The 22,572-nt window shown below is 52.7% G+C and overlaps 1 protein-coding gene across 1 annotated transcript in view; it reads right to left on the bottom strand.

The window, feature by feature from the left end:
• The window catches only part of ccdc92 (coiled-coil domain containing 92), a 33,214-nt gene extending 11,968 nt beyond the window's left edge, over window positions 1–21,246 (bottom strand). Inside the window, exons 1-2 of the mRNA XM_078421086.1 lie at window positions 21,122–21,246; window positions 1,048–1,193 (exon numbers count right to left, since the gene is read on the bottom strand). Coding sequence (XP_078277212.1) covers window positions 1,048–1,180 — 133 coding nt within the window. The 5' untranslated portion in view covers window positions 1,181–1,193; window positions 21,122–21,246. The remainder of the gene's footprint in view (window positions 1–1,047; window positions 1,194–21,121) is intronic.
• Window positions 21,247–22,572: the final 1,326 nt, after the last annotated feature.

Genomic DNA, 22,572 nt, shown 5'->3' with positions numbered 1-22,572 from the left:
GAGTGAGGGAGTGGGGGGGTGGAAGTGAGGGAGTGAGGGAGTGGGGGTGTGAGGGTGAGGGAGTGGGGGGGTGGAAGTGAGGGAGTGAGGGAGTGGGGGTGTGAGGGTGAGGGAGTGGGGGTGTGAGGGTGAGGGAGTGGGGGTGTGAGGGTGAGGGAGTGGGGGGGTGGAAGTGAGGGAGTGAGGGAGTGGGGGTGTGAGGGTGAGGGAGTGGGGGAGTGGGAGTGGGGGTGAGGGAGTGGGGGTGAGGGAGTGGGGGTGTGAGGGTGAGGGAGTGGGGGGGTGCAAGTGAGGGAGTGAGGGAGTGGGGGTGAGGGAGTGGGAGTGGGGGTGAGGGAGTGGGGGTGAGGGAGTGGGGGTGAGGGAGTGGGGGTGAGGGAGTGGGGGTGAGGGAGTGGGAGTGAGGGTGTGAGGGAGTGGGGGGGTGGAAGTGAGGGAGTGAGGGAGTGGGGGTGAGGGAGTGGGAGTGGGGGTGAGGGAGTGGGGGTGTGGGAGTGGGAGTGGGAGTGGGGGTGAGGGAGTGGGAGTGGGGGTGAGGGAGTGGGGGGGTGGAAGTGAGGGAGTGAGGGAGTGGGGGTGTGGGAGTGGGAGTGGCAGTGGGGGTGAGGGAGTGGGGGTGTGGGAGTGGGAGTGGGGGTGAGGGAGTGGGGGGGTGGAAGTGAGGGAGTGAGGGAGTGGGGGTGAGGGAGTGGGAGTGAGGGAGTGAGGGAGTGGGGGTGAGGGAGTGGGGGTGAGGGAGTGGGGGTGAGGGAGTGGGGGAGTGGGAGTGAGGGAGTGAGGGAGTGGGGGTGAGGGAGTGGGGGTGAGGGAGTGGGGGTGAGGGAGTGGGGGTGAGGGAGTGGGAGTGGGGGTGTGGGAGTGGGAGTGGGAGTGAGGGGGTGGAAGTGAGGGAGTGAGGGAGTGGGGGTGAGGGAGTGGGGGTGTGGGGGTGTGGGAGTGGGGGTGTGGGAGTGGGGGTGAGGGAGTGGGGGTGTGGGGGTGTGGGAGTGGGAGTGAGGGGGTGGAAGTGAGGGAGTGAGGGAGTGGGGGTGAGGGAGTGGGAGTTACCGGAGCAGTGCTGCTGTAGTTTGCGGATCTCGGAGTGCAGGCCCCTCAGAGTGTTGGCGTGTTCCTGTTGCAGGAAGAGCAGGTTCTTCTGGGCACTGTGCAGCTGCATCTCCAGGTTGGACATGGCCATCATGCAATTCAGGCACCTACAGTGAAAGCAAATCACAGCAATGTGCGTCTCCAGTAGGCACTGAGCTTAGCGATTCTACACAACCAATTGCTGGCTCTAGAACTCCCAAGATCACAGCACCACAGATTACAGATCATTACACATTGAGTTACTGTGTCAAATCCCAGCAGGTCAGTTGGAAAATGTGTATTGTTTGTACAAAGCTAGATCTAAATGACAATTAAGTGATGGAGAATTGGATTGTGTAAGAGAAACATGGTCACAGATGTAGGTTTAACCTCCCAACAGTGATTGGGACTGCCTTATTGCAAGGAGCTGGAGACTGAGGTACATCCAGTGTATGGTGCATCCATTAAACCACCTAGACAATTCTGCACAAGGGCTGAGGACCTGCATTTAATGTTGGGAACTAAAGCCAGGCTGGTGTGGAAGTGTGAGTGGGGGACCATTTTAGGGATAGACATCATAATTTTGCAGTTCTGGAGAGAGACTAGGATCATCTGCAAGTTAAAGACCCAAATCAGGGAAGCTGATTTCTATAACAGATGACAGGAGCTGGGACAGTGGATTGGGAGCAGTGGTGTGTGGTAAACAGCATATCCGTGTGTGGAGATAGCACGTGTTCAGCCAGGCTGCTTTTGTCAAGAAAAACCTCGTCCTTTATAACCGTAGCATTCCCGTGCCGAGGGGTCGGTAGTGGTATGGCCCGATCCTTGGGAGCCGCCACAGGACCCCCCCCAGAACCGGACGCACGAAACGCACAACCCGACCGGACCGCGTACGAACGTCGGCCGACAGAGGGGCTGGCGGAGGCACAGGTGGAGGGACAGGTGGAGGCACAGGTGGAGGGACAGGCGGGGGGACCCGCAAAGGGGGGCGACCTCATGGCTGAGGCTGGGCAACCCGCACCGGTTGGTCAATGTCCAAGGGCGCCGGGGCTTTAAGCGGTCACCTTTCCCTCCAACTGCCGGCCCTCCATGTCCAAGTTAAAGGTTGTCTGTCCGTGCTTCAGCACCCGGTACAGGCCCTCATGCGGCCTCTGGAGTGGCGTCCGGTGGGCGTCACCGCGCAGGAACACAGGCGCAGTCCTGGAGGGCCGATGGCACGTACGGGCGGAATGTCCCGTGGCGGGACGTCGGCACGGGTGCGAGCTTGCCCACTCGCTCTCGAAGGCGCTGTAGGGTGGATGAGGGCGGTTCCTGCTGCCCCGGCAACGAGGGCACGAACTCCCCGGGCACTGTGAGCGGTGACCCGTACACGAGCTCCACTGAGGATGAAGCCAGGTCCTCCTTAGGCGCAGTCCGGATGCCCAGCAAGACCCACGGTAGTGCGTCCATCCAGTCCGGGCCGGAGAGTCGCGCCTTCAGCGCTGCCTTCAGCTGCCGGTGGAACCTCTCCACCAGGCCGTTTGCCTGTGGGTGATAGGCCGTGGTGTGGTGCAGCCGCACACCCAACAGGTGAGCCATGGCCGACCACAGCTCAGATGTGAACTGTGGCCCCCAGTCCGACGAGATGACCACCGGCACCCCAAAGTGAGCGATCCAGTGCGCGGCCAACGCACGAGCGCATGTGGCTGTGGATATGTCAGCCAGCGGTATGGCCTCCGGCCACCGTGTGAAGCGGTCCACCACCGTGAGGAGGTGGGTGATGCCCTGGGACAGCGGGAGCGGGCCCACAATGTCCACGTGCAGGTGGTCAAAACGCCAGCAGGGTAGACCGATCTCCTGGAGTGGCGCCCGGACGTGGCGTTGAATCTTCGCCGTCTGGCACGGAATGCAGGTGCGGGCCCAGTGGCCAACCTGCTTGCGCAGACCATGCCACATGAACCGCGCAGCTACCAGTGCGGTCGTCACCCGGATGGATGGGTGAGCCAGCCCGTGGACCACGTTGAACACCCTCCGGCGCCACGCGGCCGGGACGATGGGGCGCGGCTGACCTGCCAACACATCGCACAGTATCGTCGCTCCTCCGGGGCCGTGAGGGACATCCTCAAGGCAGAGGCCAGAGACGGCAGTCCAGTCCGGTCAGGTCCGGTCCGGTCCAGAGATGGCAGTCCGGTCCAGTCCGGTCCGGTCCAGAGATGGCAGTCCAGTCCGGTCCAGTCCAGAGGTGGCAGTCCGGTCCAGTCCGGTCCAGAGATGGCAGTCCGGTCCAGTCCGGTCCGGTCGAGAGATGGCAGTCCGGTCCAATCCGGTCCAGAGATGGCAGTCCGGTCCGGTCCAGAGATGGCAGCCCGGTCCAGAGATGGTAGTCCGGTCCGGTCCAGAGATGGCAGTCCGGTCAAGTCCGGTCCGGTCCAGAGATGGCAGTCCGGTCCAGAGATGGCAGTCCGGTCCGGTCCAGAGATGGCAGTCCGGTCCAGTCCGGTCCGGAGATGGCAGTCCGGTCCAGAGATGGCAGTCCGGTCCGGTCCAGAGATGGCAGTCCGGTCCAGTCCGGTCCGGTCCAGAGATGGTGGTACGGTCCAGAGATGGTAGTCCGGTCCAGAGATGGCAGTCCGGTCCAGTCCGGTCCGGTCCAGAGATGGTGGTACGGTCCAGAGATGGTAGTCCGGTCCAGAGATGGCAGTCCGGTCCAGTCCGGTCCAGTCCAGAGATGGTAGTCCGGTCCGGTCCAGAGATGGCAGTCCGGTCCAGTCCGGTTCGGTCCAGAGATGGCAGTCCAGTCCGGTCCGGTCCAGTCCAGAGATGGCAGTCCAGTCCAGAGATGGCAGTCCGGTCCAGAGATGGCAGTCCAGTCCGGTCCGGTCCAGAGATGGCAGTCCGGTCCAGAGATGGCAGTTCAGTCGGTCCGGTCCAGTCCAGAGATGGCAGTCCAGTCCAGTCCGGTCCAGAGACGGCGTACCAATCCTCTGCCGAGGGGTCGGTAGTGGTATGGCCCGATCCTTGCGAGCCGCCACACCTGAGCCTAATGCTGTGGACCCTGACTGTAAGAAGTATAGATGTCCACAAATCATTTAACTTCTTTAAGTACTTTATTACAAATTCATGCAGAGAGCAATTGAGAAAACCTCTGCAAGGCACGATCACGGTTACAAAGTGAAGAACTTAATCAGCAGTATAGCACAGATAACATCATGAAAACCAGGCATGGATTACAGATCAGGTCAGCAATATGAAAGTCAGGCATGGATCAAATCCGCATTAGGGATTGATCTACATCTTCCCTTTTCAGGTTTAAACCTGACAACTACACACAACCACTCAACAACAACATTGCACTTGTCCCCAGTGTCAATCTTCATCTCCATGGCATTACCGTTCACCACCACTGTATCTGCTGTCCGCTGTTCCGAGCATCACCCCCCATAACGGAGGTATTTATTCACAAAATGCTGGAGTAACTCAGCAGGTCAGGCAGCATCTCAGGAGGGAAGGAATGGGTGACGTTTCGGGTCGAGACCCTTCTTCAGACTGAAGAAACGTCACCCATTCCTTCTCTCCAGAGATGTTGCCTGACCCGCTGAGTTACTCCAGCATTTTGTGAATAAATACCTTCGATTTGTACCAGCATCTGCAGTTATTTTCTTACACCTCCCATAACGGAACGAGCTTGTAGCTTGATGCAGTCGACCTTGGGCCTTTCGTCTGAGCTGTTATCAGAACAGTCAGATAAGGGCTCTGGCAGTACCAGGTGCATGGGCTGTTTAGACCTCCCCTGTGGGAAGGCGAGCCCGGGACCTGCAACATCTCAGGGAATGGTTTTGCCTCCTGCAGCCATGGCAGACTTGTCCAAAGGCGGGACATTTCTCCCTGTCTGCAACACGAGTTCCCCCGCAGTTAAAGTACTCCGCAATAACTCTTCGCTTATCAGGCTGTGCATACCTTGCTGTCTCAGGTCTTGGAAACACAGCCTGGACGGTGTCAACCCCCACATGCACGGAATGCTGTGCCTTCGGTCAGTGTTCTGGTGTTGCGAATGCTGAGCTCGTAACTCTCACAAATCAAGACAGCTTTGTCCAGAGTCAATGCAGGGTCGCGGATAAGCTTTCTCCTTAACTTATCGCAGGCGAGCCCACACACCAGTCTATCCCTAACAAACTCATCATGGAGTTGGCCAAACCTGCAGCCCGTGGCTGCCTTCTTGATAGCGCAAAGGAAAGATTCAATAGTTTCACCGTCATTCTGTTGCTGTGAGTAGAATTTCACACGTTCAACAATGGGGTTTTCTAGAGGCTTGCATAGCTGTCGAAACCTTCGTATCAGACACGGGGGGTCACGACCGAGGGGGCACCGCCAACAGGTGGATGTACTATCGCCTCCGCATAGACAAACTGTTGCATCTGCTCCTATGTTCATCTCCCGCTAGACTGAGGAGCATGTAGGCTCGAGCCCTGGCCGGTTAGTCAAAATGGGCGACAGCAACGAAAACATGATACTGCTGCTCAAAGAGGCACAAACGCTCTCCGATCCGACTGTCGAATATGAGAGGGACCGGTTTCCGGAAAGTTTCAGGCATGGTAGAGACAGCAAAATGCTCAAAGTAGGTGCTGAAACCGATCCGAAGATTTACCTTCTGACACCATGTAAGAAGTATAGATGTCCACGAATCGTTTAACTTATTTGAGTACTTTATTACAAATTCATGCAGAGAGCAATTGAGAAATCCTCTGCAAGGCACGATCACGGTTACAAAGTGAGGAACTTAATCAGCAGTATAGCACAGATAACATCACGAAAACCAGGCATGGATTACAGATCAGGTCAGCAATATGAAAGTCAGGCATGGATCAAATCCGCATTAGGGATTGATCTACACTGATGGTGATGGTTCCCCTGACCCTAATGCTGTGGACCCTGACAGTGATGGTTCCCCTGACCCTAATGCTGTGGACCCTGACAGTGATGGTTCCCCTGACCCTAATGCTGTGAACCCTGATAGTGATGGTTCCCTGAGCCTGATGCTGTGGACCCTGATAGTGATGGTTCCCTGTGCCCAATGCAGTGGACCCTGACAGTGATGGTTCCCCTGACCCTAATGCTGTGGACCCTGACAGTGATGGTTCCCCTGACCCTAATGCTGTGGACCCTGACAGTGATGGTTCCCCTGACCCTAATGCTGTGAACCCTGATAGTGATGGTTCCCTGAGCCTGATGCTGTGGACCCTGACAGTGATGGTTCCCCTGAGCCTGATGCTGTGGACCCTGATGGTGATCTTAAATCGTGAGGTGCCAGATTATAGAATAGATAACTTTGCAGAGAGACAAGACAGGTAACTACAGGCCAGCGAGTTTCACATCAGTGGTAGGGAAATCATGAGGGACAGGATTTATTTAGATTTGGAAAGGAAGGAATTAAGAGTCTCGACCCGAAACATCACCCATTCCTTTGCTCCAGAGATGCTGCCTGTCCCACTGAGTTATTCCAGCTTTTTGTGTCTATCTTCGAATTAAGAGCCAAATGGCCTTGTTTGTGAGAGACCTGTCTCACTAATTTGATGGAACTTTCTGAAGGGTTGACTAGCACATTGTAACCTTGTCTGCATGGACTTGAAACTACCTTTCAAAAGACTTATTTCCAGTTTCTCTCTTGGTTTTGTTATTTTCTTTAAGAGCCCTGTCTGATTTCAGCTTACTAAACTGGTGCTACCTTTTCTTTTTTAACTAAATTCACAACATCCCTCAAAGCTCCCAAACCGTGCCATCCTGGTCTTTCTTCCTCACTGGAACGTGTATTTTCTGTGCAGCTGGTCTTTAAATGATTGCCAAATTTGGACAAACCATAGCAGCTCCTGTCCACACCTCCTGCCGAGCAACATTGTCATTTGCTGACAAGGGAAGTGAAGGACAGTATAAAAATGAAAGAGAAGTATAACATAGCAAAGATGAGCAAGAAGCCAGAGGATTGGGACTCTTTTAAAGAGCAACAGAAGATAACTAAAAAGGCAATACAGGGAGAAAAGGTGAGATACGAAGGTAAGCTGGCCAAGAATATAAAGGAGGATAGTAAAAGCTTCTTTAGGTATGTGAAGAGGAAGAAAATAGTTAAGACAAATGTGGGTCCCTTGAAGACAGAAGCAGGTAAATTTATTAAGGGGAACAAGGAAATGGCAAATGAGTTGAACAGGTACCTTGGATCTGTGTTCACTAAGGAAGACACAAACAATCTCCCAGATGTTCTAGAGGACAGAGGTCCTAGGGTGACGGATGAACTGAAGGAAATTCACATTAGGCAGGAAATGGCGTTGGGTAGACTGATGGGACTGAAGGCTGATAAATCCCCAGGGCCTGATGGTCTGCATCCCAGAGTACTTAAGGAGGTGGCTCTAGAAATCGTGGATGCATCGGTGATCATTTTTCAATGTTCTATAGATTCAGGATCAGTTCCTGTGGATTGGAGGGTAGCTAATGTTATCCCACTTTTTAAGAAAGGAGGGAGAGAGAAAATGGGAAATTATAGACCAGTTAGGCTGACATCAGTGGTGGGAAAGATGCTGGAGTCAATTATAAAAGACGAAATTGCGGAGCATTTGGATAGCAGTAACAGGATCGTTCCGAGTCAGCATGGATTTACGAAGGGGAAATCATGCTTGACTAATCTTCTGGAATTTTTTGAGGATGTAACTAGGAAAATGGACAAGGGAGAGCCAGTGGATGTATTGTACCTGGACTTTCAGAAAGCCTCTGATAAGGTCCCACATAGGAGATTAGTGGGCAAAATTAGAGCACATGGTATTGGGGGTAGGGTACTGACATGGATAGAAAATTGGTTGGCAGACAGGAAACAAAGAGTGGGGATAAATGGGTCCCTTTAAGAATGGCAGGCAGTAACTAGTGGGGTACCGCAAGGCTCGGGGCTGGGATCGCAGCTATTTACAATATACATTAATGACTTAGATGAAAGGATTAAAAGTAACATTAGCAAACTTGCGGATGACACGAAGCTGGGTGGCAGTGTGAACTGCGAAGAGGATGCTATGAGGATGCAGGGTGACTTGGACAGGTTGGGTGAGTGGGTGGATGCAGGGTGACTTGGACAGGTTGGGTGAGTGGGTGGATGCATGGCAGGTGCAGTTTAATGTGGATAAATATGAGGTTATCCACTTTGGTGGAAAGAACAGGAATGCAGATTATTATCTGAATGAATCAGATCTGGGTGTCCTTGTTCATCAGTCACTTAAAGTTAGCATTCACAAAATGCTAGAGTAACTCAGCAGGTCAGGCAGCATCTCAGGAGAGAGTAAGGGTGACGTTTCGGGTCGAGACTCTTCTTCAGTCTGAAGAAGGGTCTCGACCCGAAACGTCACCCATTCCTTCTCTCCTGAGATGCTGCGTGTCCTGCTAAGTTACTCTAACATTTTGTGAATGCTAACTTTAAGTGACTGATGAACACAGACAGCCAGATCTCTTTGTACTTCCCCATTTCCTAACTTGACACCATTCAGATAATAAACTGTGGCCCCTTGTTCTGGGCTCCCCCAACATTGGGAACACTTTAGTATCAGCTATTTAAACCTAAAGTTGTCCAGGTTGGATTGCAAGGCCAATTTGTACTTGATGTTTTAATGACAGAGTAAAAGCCCTCGAGTTTTCATTTAATTGTTCAAGAAAAAATTTAAATTAATGGCTTGTCGTCAGGCACAGATTGCAATGCTTTCTATTTTAAAGAGCTTATAGACTAGAGTCTTGAGGCAGTGAAACGGATATCCGTAAGTTGTGGCAGGGCTTGAATAATGGGCAACAAACGAAGGCGTGCAGTATCGCTGGCATCAATGAGCACGATACTTTCTACGCCCACTTTGAACAGAAGGTCAGTGGTGAAATGTCTCGCCCCCCCAGTCTCGGGTGCGCCAGAACCAACGGTTACTGAGGCAGACATAAGATTGGCTTTTGTGTGAGTGAATCCGCGGAAAACAACTGGTCTGGATGGTCCCTGGGGTCATCCTCAGCAGGCAGAGTTATTCAAACATCTTTAACCTCTCACTACTCCATGCTGAGGCCCCCATTGGTGGAGTTCATCCCGGTGCTAAAGAATGGTAGTATGCCTTAATGATTACTGCCTAGTGACATCCACCATCATGAAGTGCTTCGAGAAACTGGTGATGGTGCACATTAACCCCAGGCTCTGCCTTAAACACCAGAATCCCATCCAAACATCTCCAAACTCGTGGACCTTGGAATCAGCTTCACTGGTCCTTGACTTTGTGACTCATTGACCTCATAGATCTCAATCAGAGGATCAGTGAGGATCGGTGATAACCTCCTCCACGATATTTCTCAACACCAATTTCCCGCAAGGATGCATTTTCAGTCCCCTACTCCCTGTACACTAACAACCGTACGGCCAAATTTGGCTCTACCTCCATCTACAGGTTTGCAGACATGGTGAACAATGACAAGATGTAGTTCAGGATGGAGGTAGAGAACTGAGTGACATAGTGTCAGGACAATAACCTCTCCCTCAATGTCAGCAAGACATAGGAGCTAGTTATTGACTTCAGGAAGCATGGTGGAGTAAATACTGCAATCAGCATCAATGGTGCGGAAGTGGAACTGGTTGAGAGCTTCAAATTCCTTGGGGTTAATATTACCAATGATCAGTCGTGGACTAACCACTGGTGCCACAACCAAGAAGGCACACCAATGCCTCTACTTCCTGCAGCATTGTCCAATGTTTGGGGACAGTTCTGCACAAGACCGCAAGAAATCGCAGAGTTATGGATGTAGCCCAGTCCATCACACAGACCAGACTCCATCTACACTTCACGGTGCCAACATAATCAAAGACTTGTCTTACCCCGGTCATTCCTTCTTCTCCCAACTCCCATCTAGCAGAAGGTTCAAAAGCTTGAAAGCGCGCACCACCAGACTCAAGAATAACTTCTTCCCCTCAGTCATCAGGCTTCTGAATGGTCCTTCCATAGCGATGGTACTGTCTGATTCACCTCTGCCTCACTGAGGACAGTGGACTTTGTCTCTGGAACTGGTGCGTTGCAATGCTGAGAACTATATTCTGCACTCTCTATCTTCCCCTTTGCTCTACCTATTCTATGAGTTTGACTTGATTGGATTTATGTATAGTATATCTGATCTGATTGAATAGCATGCAAACAGGCTTTTCACTGTACCTTGGTACATGTGACAATAATAAACATAAACATAACAGCCCATCTACAATCTGATTTCCCCTGAGATTTATGCCCACAACATCTGAACATGTTGGACACTGATTCAGGAGTGTGGGAACGCTGGTCCTCGGTGTGGCCATAGGCAGAGTTCCAATGGGTCCGTCCTGCACCCAACAAGACACACACTTGCACAGCTGGACAGAGGGGAATGAGAAAGAATTACCTTCAGCTTCCTGCCTTGTGCTTCTTGGTGCTGGATCCAGGGATGGTCACACAGGAAACGCTTAACCCAAGGTCACCTCACTACAAGTTCTATTAATATGCATGTCTCCAGAAAATCTCACTGGCCAACAGTAATCACACAGCTTCCGAGTTTGGTACTTTTCACAAACACTTCATTTATGGATGAAAATATTACATGTCAGCCATTTGTGAATGGAGCTGAAATGAGACAGATCCAGTGACATCACGCACGGTAATGGTGATGTCACAGCACCCTGACCTCACCATGACCTCACGGCACCCTGACCTCACGCCACCCTGACCTCACCCTGATCTCACGGCACCCTGACCTTACCATGACCTCACATCACCCTGCCCTCACCATGACCTCACGGCACCCTGACCTCACGGCACCCTGACCTCACGGCACCCTAACTTCACGCCACCCTGACCTCACCATGACCTCACGCCACCCTGACCTCACGCCACCCTGACCTCACGGCACCCTGACCTCACGGCACCCTGACCTCACGGCACCCTGACCTCACGGCACCCTGACCTCACGGCACCCTGACTTCACGCCACCCTGACCTCACCATGACCTCACACCACCCTGACCTCACGCCACCCTGACCTCACGGCACCCTGACCTCACGGCACCCTGACCTCACTGTACGGTGACCGGACCCTGACCTCACCATGACCCCACAGGGAGTGCCGTCACCCCTGGCTTTAGCCGGGACTGCTGACACGCTGGCAGTGGGCCGCATATCCATGACCGCTGGGTACAGGGGAGAATGAAGCCGACCGCCCCGGGGAACAGTCTCTTCCCACGGGAGGCGAGAACAAAGACTGAGGATTTACAACACAGGTAAACACTCATGGAGGCAGAATCCATGGTCTTTCTATCAATGGAAGAGAATCTTTCTAAAATTATCAGTGGATGGGAAGATTGTGGAGATAAAAGATGGGGGTCAGGGCTAGGGTCAGGGTTCAGGTGGGCAGGTCAGGATGGGGGGTCAGGGGGTTCAGAGTTCAGGTGAGGCTCGGTGGGGGGGGTCAGGGTCTATGGGGGTCAGGGTTCAGGTGGGGGTCAGGGTGGGGCAGTCAGAGTCAGGGAGCCAGGGTCAGTGGGGATCAGGGTTCAGGTAACACGGGCTGGTGGGATTCCTATCCCGGGGTTCAGCAAGTGATGAAAATTTAAAATCTGCAGATGCTGGAAGTCTGAAATAAAGGTGGGAAGTACTGCATATAATCAGCAGCTCAGGAAGATCAGTCAAAACAAATACATAATCAGATGTTTCAATTCGACTCTACATCGTAGCCAGGAAAGTGAAAATACACTAAGTTGCTGAGAAGCAGGAGATAGAAAAAGCATTTGGTGTAGGAGCTGCTGGAGCCAGCAGACCATGGAATAATTGTCTGGAAGGTGACGCAAGAGGGGAGAGCCATGACTGGTGCTGGAGGCCTGTTGACCATTGACCATGGCAACTGGTGGACTAGTGACCGAGGGCTAGAACAGGTGATTCAGGGATCACCAACTCACGAGTCACTGCAGATGGACGTCCCAGGGGCATGCAATTCACTTGTGGTGAAAGTGCAATCAAACACTCGACACCTTTTATCATTCCCTTTCAACACCCTCCAACAGCTCTCCTCTCCAGCGAGGTCCCCCCTCATTCTTCTAAACTCCAGTGAGTACAGGCCCAGTGCCAAAAAACGCTCATCATAGGTTAACCTACTCATTTCTGGGATCATTCTTGTAAACCTCCTCTGGACGCTCTCCAGAGCCAGCACATCCTTCCTCAGATATGGGGCCCAAAATTGCTCACAATATTCCAAATGCGACCAGACCAGCGCCTTATAGAGCCTCAGCATTACATCCCTGTTTTTGTGTGCAAGCCCTCTTGAAATAAATGCTAGCATTGCATTTGGTTTCTTTACTACCGATTCGACTTGCAGATTAACTTTTTGGGAATCCTGCACCAGCACTCCCAAGTCCCTTTGCACCTCCGATTTCTGGAATCTCTCCCCATTTAGAAAATAGTCTACGCCTTTATTCCGACTACCAAAATGCATGACGTCACACTTTGCTGCACTATATTCCATCTACCACTTCTCTGCCCACTCTCAAAACCTGTCCAATTCCTTCTGCAGAGTCCCTGCTTTCTCTACACTACCGGTTCTTCCACCTATTTTCGTATCATCCGCAAACCTGGCCACAAGCATTCAATCCCCTCGTCCACATCATTAATATACAACATGAAGAGTAGCGGCCCCAGCACCGACCCATGCGGAACTCCGCTAGTCACTGGCAGCCAACCAGATCAAGCCCCCTTTACTGCCACTCTTTGCCTTCTGCCATCCAGCCAGCCTGCTGTCCATGCTCGTATCGGCCCTTTAATACCGTGGGCTCCCATCTTCCTTAGCAGCCTCACGTGTGGCACCTTATCAAAGGCTTTCTGAAAATCGTCGCTTTCTGTACGTCCTCGTGACCACGTGGGTTTTCCCCGAGATCTTCTGTTTCCCCCCACACTCCAAAGACTTACAGGTTGGTAGATTAATTGGCTTGGTATGAATTTAAAATTGTCCCGTGTGTGTAGGATAGTGTTAATGTGCAGGGATCGCTGGTCGGCGTGAACTTGGTGGGCCGAAGGGCTGGTTTCCAAGCTATATCTCTATACTAAACTAAACTAAATGAAACTAAACTAAACTAAATTAGGCAACTTAGTTTTATCTTCTGTTCACCCTCACTTTTCTGGCATGTTTCTTATACACTGTCCAACCCTCTCCAGTGTGACCAGTTCTGTGCACTTTATACCAACTCACTCGGGTTCTTTGCAGGTTCAGTGTCACTCCAAGAAAACTTTGAGAAGTCGGGGAATAGTTTTTGATTTGCTTTTTTATAGCCATGATAACTTGTAGCATCACTTTTAAGGTGAAGGGGAAAGGATTTAATAGGAATCTGAAGGGTAACATTTTCTGAGGGGTAACAAAGGGTGGTGGGTGTATGGAACAAGCTGCCAGAGGTGGTAGTTGAGGCTGGGACTATCGCAACGTTTAACAAACAATTGGACAGGTACATGCATAGGACAGGTTTAGAGGGATATGGGCCAAACACAGGCAGATGGGGGGTGTGGGTGAGGGGGGTGTGGGTGTGGGGGGTGTGGGTGTGAGGGGTGTGGGTGTGAAGGGTGTAGGTGTGAGGGGTGTGGGTGTGGGGGGTGGTGTGGGTGTGTGGGTGTAGGGGGTGTGGGTGTAGGGGGTGTAGGGGGTGTGGTGGGTGGTATGGGTGTGGTGGGTGGTGTGGGTGTGGGGGTAGGGGGTGTGGGTGTGTGGGGGGTGTGGGTGTGGGGGGTGTGGGTGTAGGGGGTGTGGGTGTGGGGGGTGTGGGTGTAAGGGGTGTGGGTGTAGGGGGTGTGGGTATGGTGGGTGGTGTGGGTGTGGGGGTGTGGGTGTGTGGGGGGTGTGGGGGGATGTGGGTGTAGGGCTAGGGGGTGTGGGTGTGGGGGGTGTGGGGGGTGTGGGTGTGGGTGTGTGGGGGGTGTAGGTGTGGGGGGATGTGGGTGTGGGAGGTGTGGGTGTGGGGGGTGTGGAGGGTGTGGGTGTGGGGGGATGTGGGTGTGGGGGGTGTGGGTGTGGGTGGTGTGGGGGGGGTGTGGGTGGTGTGGGGGGTGTGGGTGTGGGGGGTGTGGGTGTGGGGGGTATGGGTGTGGGGGGGTGGGGGGTGTGGGGGGGGTGTGGGTGGTGTGGGGGGTGTGGGTGTGGGTGTGGGGGGGGTGTGGGGGTGTGGGTGGTGTGGGGGGTGTGGGGGGTGTGGGTGGTGTGGGGGGTGTGGGTGGTGTGGGTGGTGTGGGGGGTGTGGGTGTGGGTGTGGGGGGGGTGTGGGTGGTGTGGGGGGTGTGGGGGTGGGTGGTGTGGGGGGTGTGGGTGTGGGTGGTGTGGGGGGTGTGGGTGTGGGGGTGTGGGTGGTGTGGGGGGTGTGGGTGTGGGTGGTGTGGGGGGTGTGGGTGTGGGGGTGTGGGTGGTGTGGGGGGTGTGGGTGTGGGGGTGTGGGTGGTGTGGGTGGCGGTGGGCGGTGCAGCTGTAGCACCGACTGCACCGGGAGACCGGGCCATGTTCTAGGGAGAGGGGCCATGTTCTAGGGAGAGGGGGCCATGTTCTAGGGAGAGGGGGCCATGTTCTAGGGAGAGGGGCCATGTTCTAGGGAGAGGGGCCATGTTCTAGGGAGAGGGGGCCATGTTCTAGGGAGAGGGGGCCATGTTCTAGGGAGAGGGGGCCATGTTCTAGGGAGAGGGGCCATGTTCTAGGGAGAGGGGGCCATGTTCTAGGGAGAGGGGGCCATGTTCTAGGGAGAGGGGCCATGTTCTAGGGAGAGGGGGCCATGTTCTAGGGAGAGGGGCCATGTTCTAGGGAGAGGGGCCATGTTCTAGGGAGAGGGGGCCATGTTCTAGGGAGAGGGGCCATGTTCTAGGGAGAGGGGGCCATGTTCTAGGGAGAGGGGGCCATGTTCTAGGGAGAGGGGGCCATGTTCTGGGGAGAGGGGCCATGTTCTAGGGAGAGGGGCCATGTTCTAGGGAGAGGGGGCCATGTTCTAGGGAGAGGGGCCATGTTCTAGGGAGAGGGGGCCATGTTCTAGGGAGAGGGGGCCATGTTCTAGGGAGAGGGGCCATGTTCTGGGGAGAGGGGCCATGTTCTAGGGAGAGGGGGCCATGTTCTAGGGAGAGGGGCCATGTTCTAGGGAGAGGGGCCATGTTCTAGGGAGAGGGGGCCATGTTCTAGGGAGAGGGGGCCATGTTCTAGGGAGAGGGGCCATGTTCTAGGGAGAGGGGCCATGTTCTAGGGAGAGGGGCCATGTTCTAGGGAGAGGGGGCCATGTTCTAGGGAGAGGGGCCATGTTCTAGGGAGAGGGGCCATGTTCTAGGGAGGGGGGGCCATGTTCTAGGGAGAGGGGCCATGTTCTAGGGAGAGGGGCCATGTTCTAGGGAGAGGGGCCATGTTCTAGGCAGTGCCACCACACCACTCGCTATCGACAAGACCAGGTCACCCGCACGATTCACCGCTTGTCGAGACTGACACACACAGTGTGCTGCATCAGCCTGACCTCGAGACGGATGGCAGCAATGATTTTATCAGCAGTCAGTTTTGCAGCAACACAACCTGGCAGCACCTATCAACATGATAAATAATGAATAGGAATGCAGCCATTGGGAGGGAAGGGTCACACTGACACACAAAGCTGCTTCCTGCAAGATCTGGAAACACTCTCTTTCTCTCTTGTACTAACCTCAATCCCACTGCCATTCCACAATAAATGCACACGCTCACACACGCACAGCCTCACACACGAACACACACACATGCTCACACACACACGCTCACACACACACAGGCTCACACACGCATGCTCACACACGCATGCTCACACACGAACACACACACATATGCTCACACACACATATGCTCACACACACACGCTCACACACATGCTCACACACGCACACGCTCACACACACACCATCACGCACACACACACACCATCACGCTCACACACGCACAGGCGCATACGTGCACACACACACACGGGCACACACACGAACACACATCATCGCACACACACCATCGCACACACACCATCACACTCACACGCATGCTCACACGCTCACACACACATGCTCACACACACACGCTCACACACGCTCACACCTTCATGCTCACACACACGCTCACACACTCACAGGCTCACAAGCTCACACACATGCTTACACACCCTCACACATGTTCACTCACACAGGTTCATTCACACCCTCACACACATGCTCATACACCCTCACACACGCTCACACCCTCACACGCTCACACTCACTCACACCTTCACACACGCTCACACTCACTCACACATCTACAAAATGTGCCGATGATCACACGTTTGACACACTTGAAACTATTTTGCTCCATTGCTGAAACAACTATTCTTTTGTTGGACCTGATATAGCGTTTCACTGTCATTGCCAAGTAAACAGCCTGACTTATTTAACTAGCCACACAGGAGAGTAAGGGGTGATGCCCCTGCCTGCCAAACTCCACACTGACAGCAGGAGCACTACTGTGTCACATTGGCTCTGAGCTCTTTAACTGACAAGGAACAGAAACATACTTTAATTGGATTCCCCAAACCAAACTATCGCAGATGCTGATGAAAGATCTCTGATCCAAACATGAACTCCCTTCTCTCTGCAGACACGACCCTGCTGACTATGTCCACAGCTTGGTCTTAGTTTAATTGGATATCCCAAATTTGGCTGAACAAAAAATCCAAAATTGTCATTGCAAATGATGCAGGATAAATGCCCCCACATCAGTAGGCATGATTATCAAACAATCAAAGGAATGAAGCAGGATACCCACACCACCCACTGCCAACAGAAAGGGGAGAAGGAGGTAGACACAAAATGCTGGAGCAACTCAGCAGGTCAGGCAGCATCTCTGCAGAAAAGGAATAGGTGACATTTCAGGTCAAGACCCTTCTTCAGACTGAGACAAGGGTCTTGACCCAAAACGTCAGTCTTTTTCTCCATAGATGCTGCCTGACCCACAGAATTACTCCAGCATTTTGTACCTTTCTTCGGTGTAAACCAGCATCGACACAGGCGACAGCTCATGATGTCCTTCTATCGCTGCTCCATCGAGAGTGTGCTGGCATACTGTATAACCACATGGTATGCCAGCTGCTCAGAAAAGGACAGGAAGGCCCTTCAGAGGGTCATCACGACGGCCCAGAAGATCATCGGCTGCTCACTGCCCTCCCTGGAGCACCTGTTCAGCCTACGCTGCCTCAGTAGAGCAGGCAAAATAATAAAAGATCCATCCCACCCCGGCCACCGTCTGTTTGTTCATCTGCCCTCTGGTCGACGTTTCAGGTCGATCAAATCCCGAACAAACAGACTTAAGAACAGTTTTTACCCCAGGGCCATACGAGAACTGAACACTACCTTCTGCACTAGGCAACACTGTTAAAACTTTTGTACTTAATATAATTGTATTTATTTGTTTTTGCATTTATTGCATATATGTTTTTACGCACCGTCAGGATTGGCTATTTTTAAATTTCGTTGTACTCGTTGCAATGACAATAAATGAATATTATTATTATTATTATTATGAGGCTTGGCTGAAGGATGGAGTGAAGAAGGAACATAACCTAGCAGCCACAAGGTGATAAGTTACATCAGTGGGCGGTCAGCTCGAGATGGTCACTGTGTGATTACTGCAGCATTTTACTGAGAGTTTCAGTCTGTGCTTAAGAGAATGCTGCAGCTGTGAAACAAGACAGCCACAATTCACACTCCTATAAAAGGTTATTACATCAGCAATGAGATTCAAACTACACACAGCAAGTGTGCATCTGCAAGGTAGAGGTGAGAAAGTGCTGCTGATTTAGTTGATGCTGCACAAAACAGGCCCAGCACACCGCACCTGTGCTGACCATCCTATCTATCCAAGCTAATCCCACTTGCCTGCTCGAATTCTTTATCGCTCTGTGTGCTGCTCATTTAAATATCTGTCCAGATGCCTCTTAAATGTAGACACAAGAATTTGGACACTGTTCAGGACCCTCTTCAGACCAGTCTATAAAAGGGTCCTGACCCAAGTCAGCACTCGCCCATTCCCTCCACAGATGCTGCCTGGTCTGCTGAGTTCCTCCAGCACGTTATTTGCCTCCTAAATGTTGTTGGTGCTCCTGGCCCAACCACCTCCTCCAAAACAGCTAAGTCCAGTGTGTGTGAGCTTTACCCTCAAATCTCATCTGATTTTGTTCCATGCTTGATCCACACAGGGACTGTGTGATTAGCTCGTTACTGGCTGGGTAATCTGGGCTCACGCATCACCCTGACTTTCAGCTACCTTTATATTTCGTATTGGTTTGTTATTATCATATGGAGCGAGAGATGGTGAAAGGTTTATATTTGAACATGCTGCTGACAACTGATGGCTTGGACTGTGAAGAGTTAACAAAGATTCTTATTAAGTTATCAACATTACAGGGCGATTTCCTCCATGTCACGTGAACCAGATCACATTAATATTTACATAATCTGACAAAGATTTAACAACAAACTGGAATAACCATGCCAAGTAACTAAAATCAAAATGGTGCTTTTTAAAGAACATAGAACATTAAAGAGCAGTAACAGGCCACTTTGGCCAACAATGTCTGTCCTGAACATTATGCCAAGACCAACTCTTATCTGCTCGCACCCTCCATCCCCAACATCCTCAAAGGGCCGAGAAAATCAAGTCTATTCAAGTTGAGTTTATTATCTTATAACAAGTGTACCGTACACAAATACGTGAGGTGCAGCCACAGTGAAAACATTACTTGCAGCGGCATCACTGGCACAAAATATCAGTTATACAAGAAATACAGAGGCAAAGATTTGGAGGATTCCAACGATTAGTACCCGATCAAATTATGTCATGGTCATTAATAGTCATGGAGCTACAGAGCACAGAAACAGGCACTTTAACCTAGCCAATCCACACCAAGCAAGTTGGCATACTGAGCTCGCCCCATTTGCCTGCACTTGACCCAAAGGCCTCTACACTTTTCCGATCCATATTTCTTTTAAAGGTTTTTTTTGTTGTTAAACAATTAAAATCAGGAATGTTCAAGAGCCCAGAATCAGAAATTATCAGTAACCACAGAGATTAGTGTTTGGTGTTAATGAGGGCAAGAGGCAATTTGAAATATTGACCTTTTTTTTCAATGATGCATAGTGACACAGAGGCAGTTTGAAAGCCAGTGAGCACACTAGTGCACAAGAAGACTTGTGCAAGTTAGGGCACACCCAGCAGTGCTGAATAAACACAAGTACAGCACCCTCATTTACAAACCCACACATTTTAGGGAAGTATGGAGATAACTAGAATGCAACTTCTCTCAATATAGAACACAAAATAATACAACACAGGAGCAAACCCTGCAGCCCACAAAGTCACGATGAACATGATGCCAAGATAAACTAATCTCCTCTGCCTGCGCGTGATCCATATCCCTCCGATCCCTGCATATCCCTGTGCCTGTCTAAAAGTCTGTGAAATGTCACTATCGTTCCAGACCCCCATCTGTGCCAGGTTATCTAAATGTCCGCGGTTGTAAGTCTGGCAGACCAGAGCAGAGCAGCCTCCTTGGGATAAGACAGATGTGGACAGCTACCAAAAGGCAAGTCCACTGCACTGTAACAAGGGAAGAATGCAGGAAGGTGTCCATCCAGCAGGTTCTTCACTCAGTGAGATCATACTTGATCTGCAATTCCATTCACAGAATCAGAGTGCCCTGGGTGCAGGGCAGCATCCAGTGAGAGACAATGCCCAGTTGATGACCTGTCATTGCACTTCCAGCATCTGGGGGGGGGTTGTTCCAGATTCCTGAGACTCCATTTAATTCCCTTTCCACTGTTTGCACAGCATCAGCTGACATTTGTAGAGGATTTCTAATGCATTCAAAAGGTTGGCTCTCACTGTCAAACCATCTCCCAGTCCCAAACTCTCCAACCACCAGTAATGACATCTATTGATCATCTCGTCCTTTTAAAACCTATTAAATCACCCCTTGACCTTCCAAATTCTAAGATAGCTGGTTTGTGTAATCTTTCCTTATGATTTAACTCTTGGGAGTCTCAGTGGTGCTCCAGTAAACAGTAACACCATCTCTCTGGGGGACTTTTACTGTAAAAGCAGACTGCTGAAATCAAGAATGGAACTAATCTGCTGCATGTATGGTGCACAAACACAATCACAATCACTGGTCTGCTGCATGTTTGGTGCACAAACACAATCACTGGTCTGCTGCATGTTTGGTGCACAAACACAATCACTGGTCTGCTGCATGTTTGGTGCACAAACACAATCACTGGTCTGCTGCATGGGTGCACAAACACAATCACGGGTCTGCTGCATGTTTGGTGCACAAACACAATCACGGGTCTGCTGCATGTATGGTGCACAAACACAATCACTGGTCTGCTGCATGTTTGGTGCACAAACACAATCACTGGTCTGCTGCATGTTTGGTGCACAAACACAATCACTGGTCTGCTGCATGGGTGCACAAACACAATCACGGGTCTGCTGCATGTTTGGTGCACAAACACACTGAGAAGGAGGTAGGAAAATTACTGTCGCTGAATTCCGACTGAGAAAAACAATGAACATGCGCCGCCCTTGATGTGGACGTCGCCACCAATACCAGACCAGCTGAAACTCAGAATGACATCAGGAATAAAATCACCGTTTCTCGGGCGAAATCAAGATGTTCTTTTGGGGAATTTTAAAAGCAGCAAAACGCTCCGAGCAGCGGATCCGCGGCGCATCCCTGCGGCAGCGCGGACACTGACCGCCGGGCACCGACCACCACCGGGCACCGGGCACCGACCGCCGGGTGGGGGACAGCGGGCTGCCCGGTGCCGGAGCCCGGACACTGGGCACTGACCACCATCACCGGGCAGGTGACAGACAATGGCGCGGGATGAGGGGCCCCGGGCACCGCCCCCCGACACCGGGCACCGCCCCCCGACACCGGGCCCCCCGCGCCGCCGCCACAGCCGGGCCCCCCGCGCCGCCGCCACAGCCGGGCCCTGCTCCCGGTCACTCACCTGCAGCCGCCGCCCGGCCCCGCGCTCCCGCCGCTCGCTCCCGCTGCGATGCGCGCTCCCGCTCCCGGCTCCGCCGCTGTTTACCCGCCGAGCGCGCGCACCATGGCAACCGCGCGCCGCCGCGACCCCTGGCGGCCGTTGCTGCACAAGCCCCGCCTCCGCCCCACCCTCTGTCCTGGCCCCACCCCCTGATCATGGCCCCGCCCCTGATCATGCCCCTCCACCCCGTCCTGGCCCCGCCCCTGTCCTGGCCCCACCCCCTGTCCTGGCCCCACCCCGCCCCTGATCCTGCCCCCACCCCGCCCCTGATCCTGCCCCTCCACCCCCTGCCCTGTCCTGGCCCCACCCCCTGTCATGGCCCCACCCCCTGTCATGGCCCCACCCCCTGTCCCGGCCCCACCCCCTGCCCCGGCCCCACCCCCTGCCCCGGCCCCACCCCCTGCCCCGGCCCCACCCCCTGTCCTGGCCCCACCCCCTGCCCCGGCCCCACCCCCTGCCCCATGCCCCCGCAGTGAGTGAAGGTCGGGAGAGCAGAGCGAGGACGACCGTTGGCTGGAAGCACGTAAGTCAAGTCAAGTCAATTTTATTTGTATAGCACATTTAAAAACAACCCACGTTGACCAAAGTGCTGCACATCTGATTAGGTACTAAGGGAAAAAATGAAACATACAGTAGCACACAAACATAACAGCACATACATAAACAGTTCACAGCGCCTCCTCAATGAGCCTCAAACGCTAGGGAGTAGAAATAGGTTTTGAGCCTGGACTTAAAGGAGTGGACGGAGGGGGCAGTTCTGATGGGGAGAGGGATGCTGTTCCACAGTCTAGGAGCTGCAACCGCAAAAGCCCGGTCACCCCTGAGCTTAAGCCTAGACCGCGGGATAGTGAGTAGCCCCAAGTTGGCCGACCTGAGGGACCTGGAGTTAGAGAGGGGGGTTAGAAGATTTTTGATGTGGTGTGGGGGGGGGGGGGGGGGGGAGTGTCCATTTAGGGCTTTATACGTGAATAGGAGGAGCTTGAAGTTGATTCTGTACCGTACAGGGAGCCAGTGGAGAGAGGCCAGAATCGGGGTGATGTGGTCCCTTTTACGGGTACCCGTCAGGAGTCTCGCTGCGGCGTTTTGGACCAGTTGCAGGCGGGACAGGGAAGATTGGTTGATCCCAGTGTATAGGGAGTTGCAGTAGTCTAGGTCCGTTTAAAAAGAGCGCCAAAAGGACGCGAGCGGGCAGTCAGTGAGTGAAGCTCTCCCCGCCACGCCCCCGCTGCCTGACCCGCTGAGTTACTCCAGCACTTTGTCACTACTTTCGATTTAAACCAGCACCTGCAGTTTTTTTTCCTACACTGAAGAAAACTGCTGCTCCTGTTTGGTAAAGATAATAATAATAATAATATATTCCTTTATTTGTCCCACACTGGGGAAATGTGCAGTGTTACAGCAGCAAAGTGGAT

The sequence above is a fragment of the Rhinoraja longicauda genome, chromosome 25 (assembly GCF_053455715.1).
Source record: "Rhinoraja longicauda isolate Sanriku21f chromosome 25, sRhiLon1.1, whole genome shotgun sequence".
Taxonomy (NCBI): domain Eukaryota; kingdom Metazoa; phylum Chordata; class Chondrichthyes; order Rajiformes; family Arhynchobatidae; genus Rhinoraja; species Rhinoraja longicauda.
Note: the sequence above shows the minus strand (reverse complement) of the source record. Positions and strands in the feature narration are given on the sequence as shown.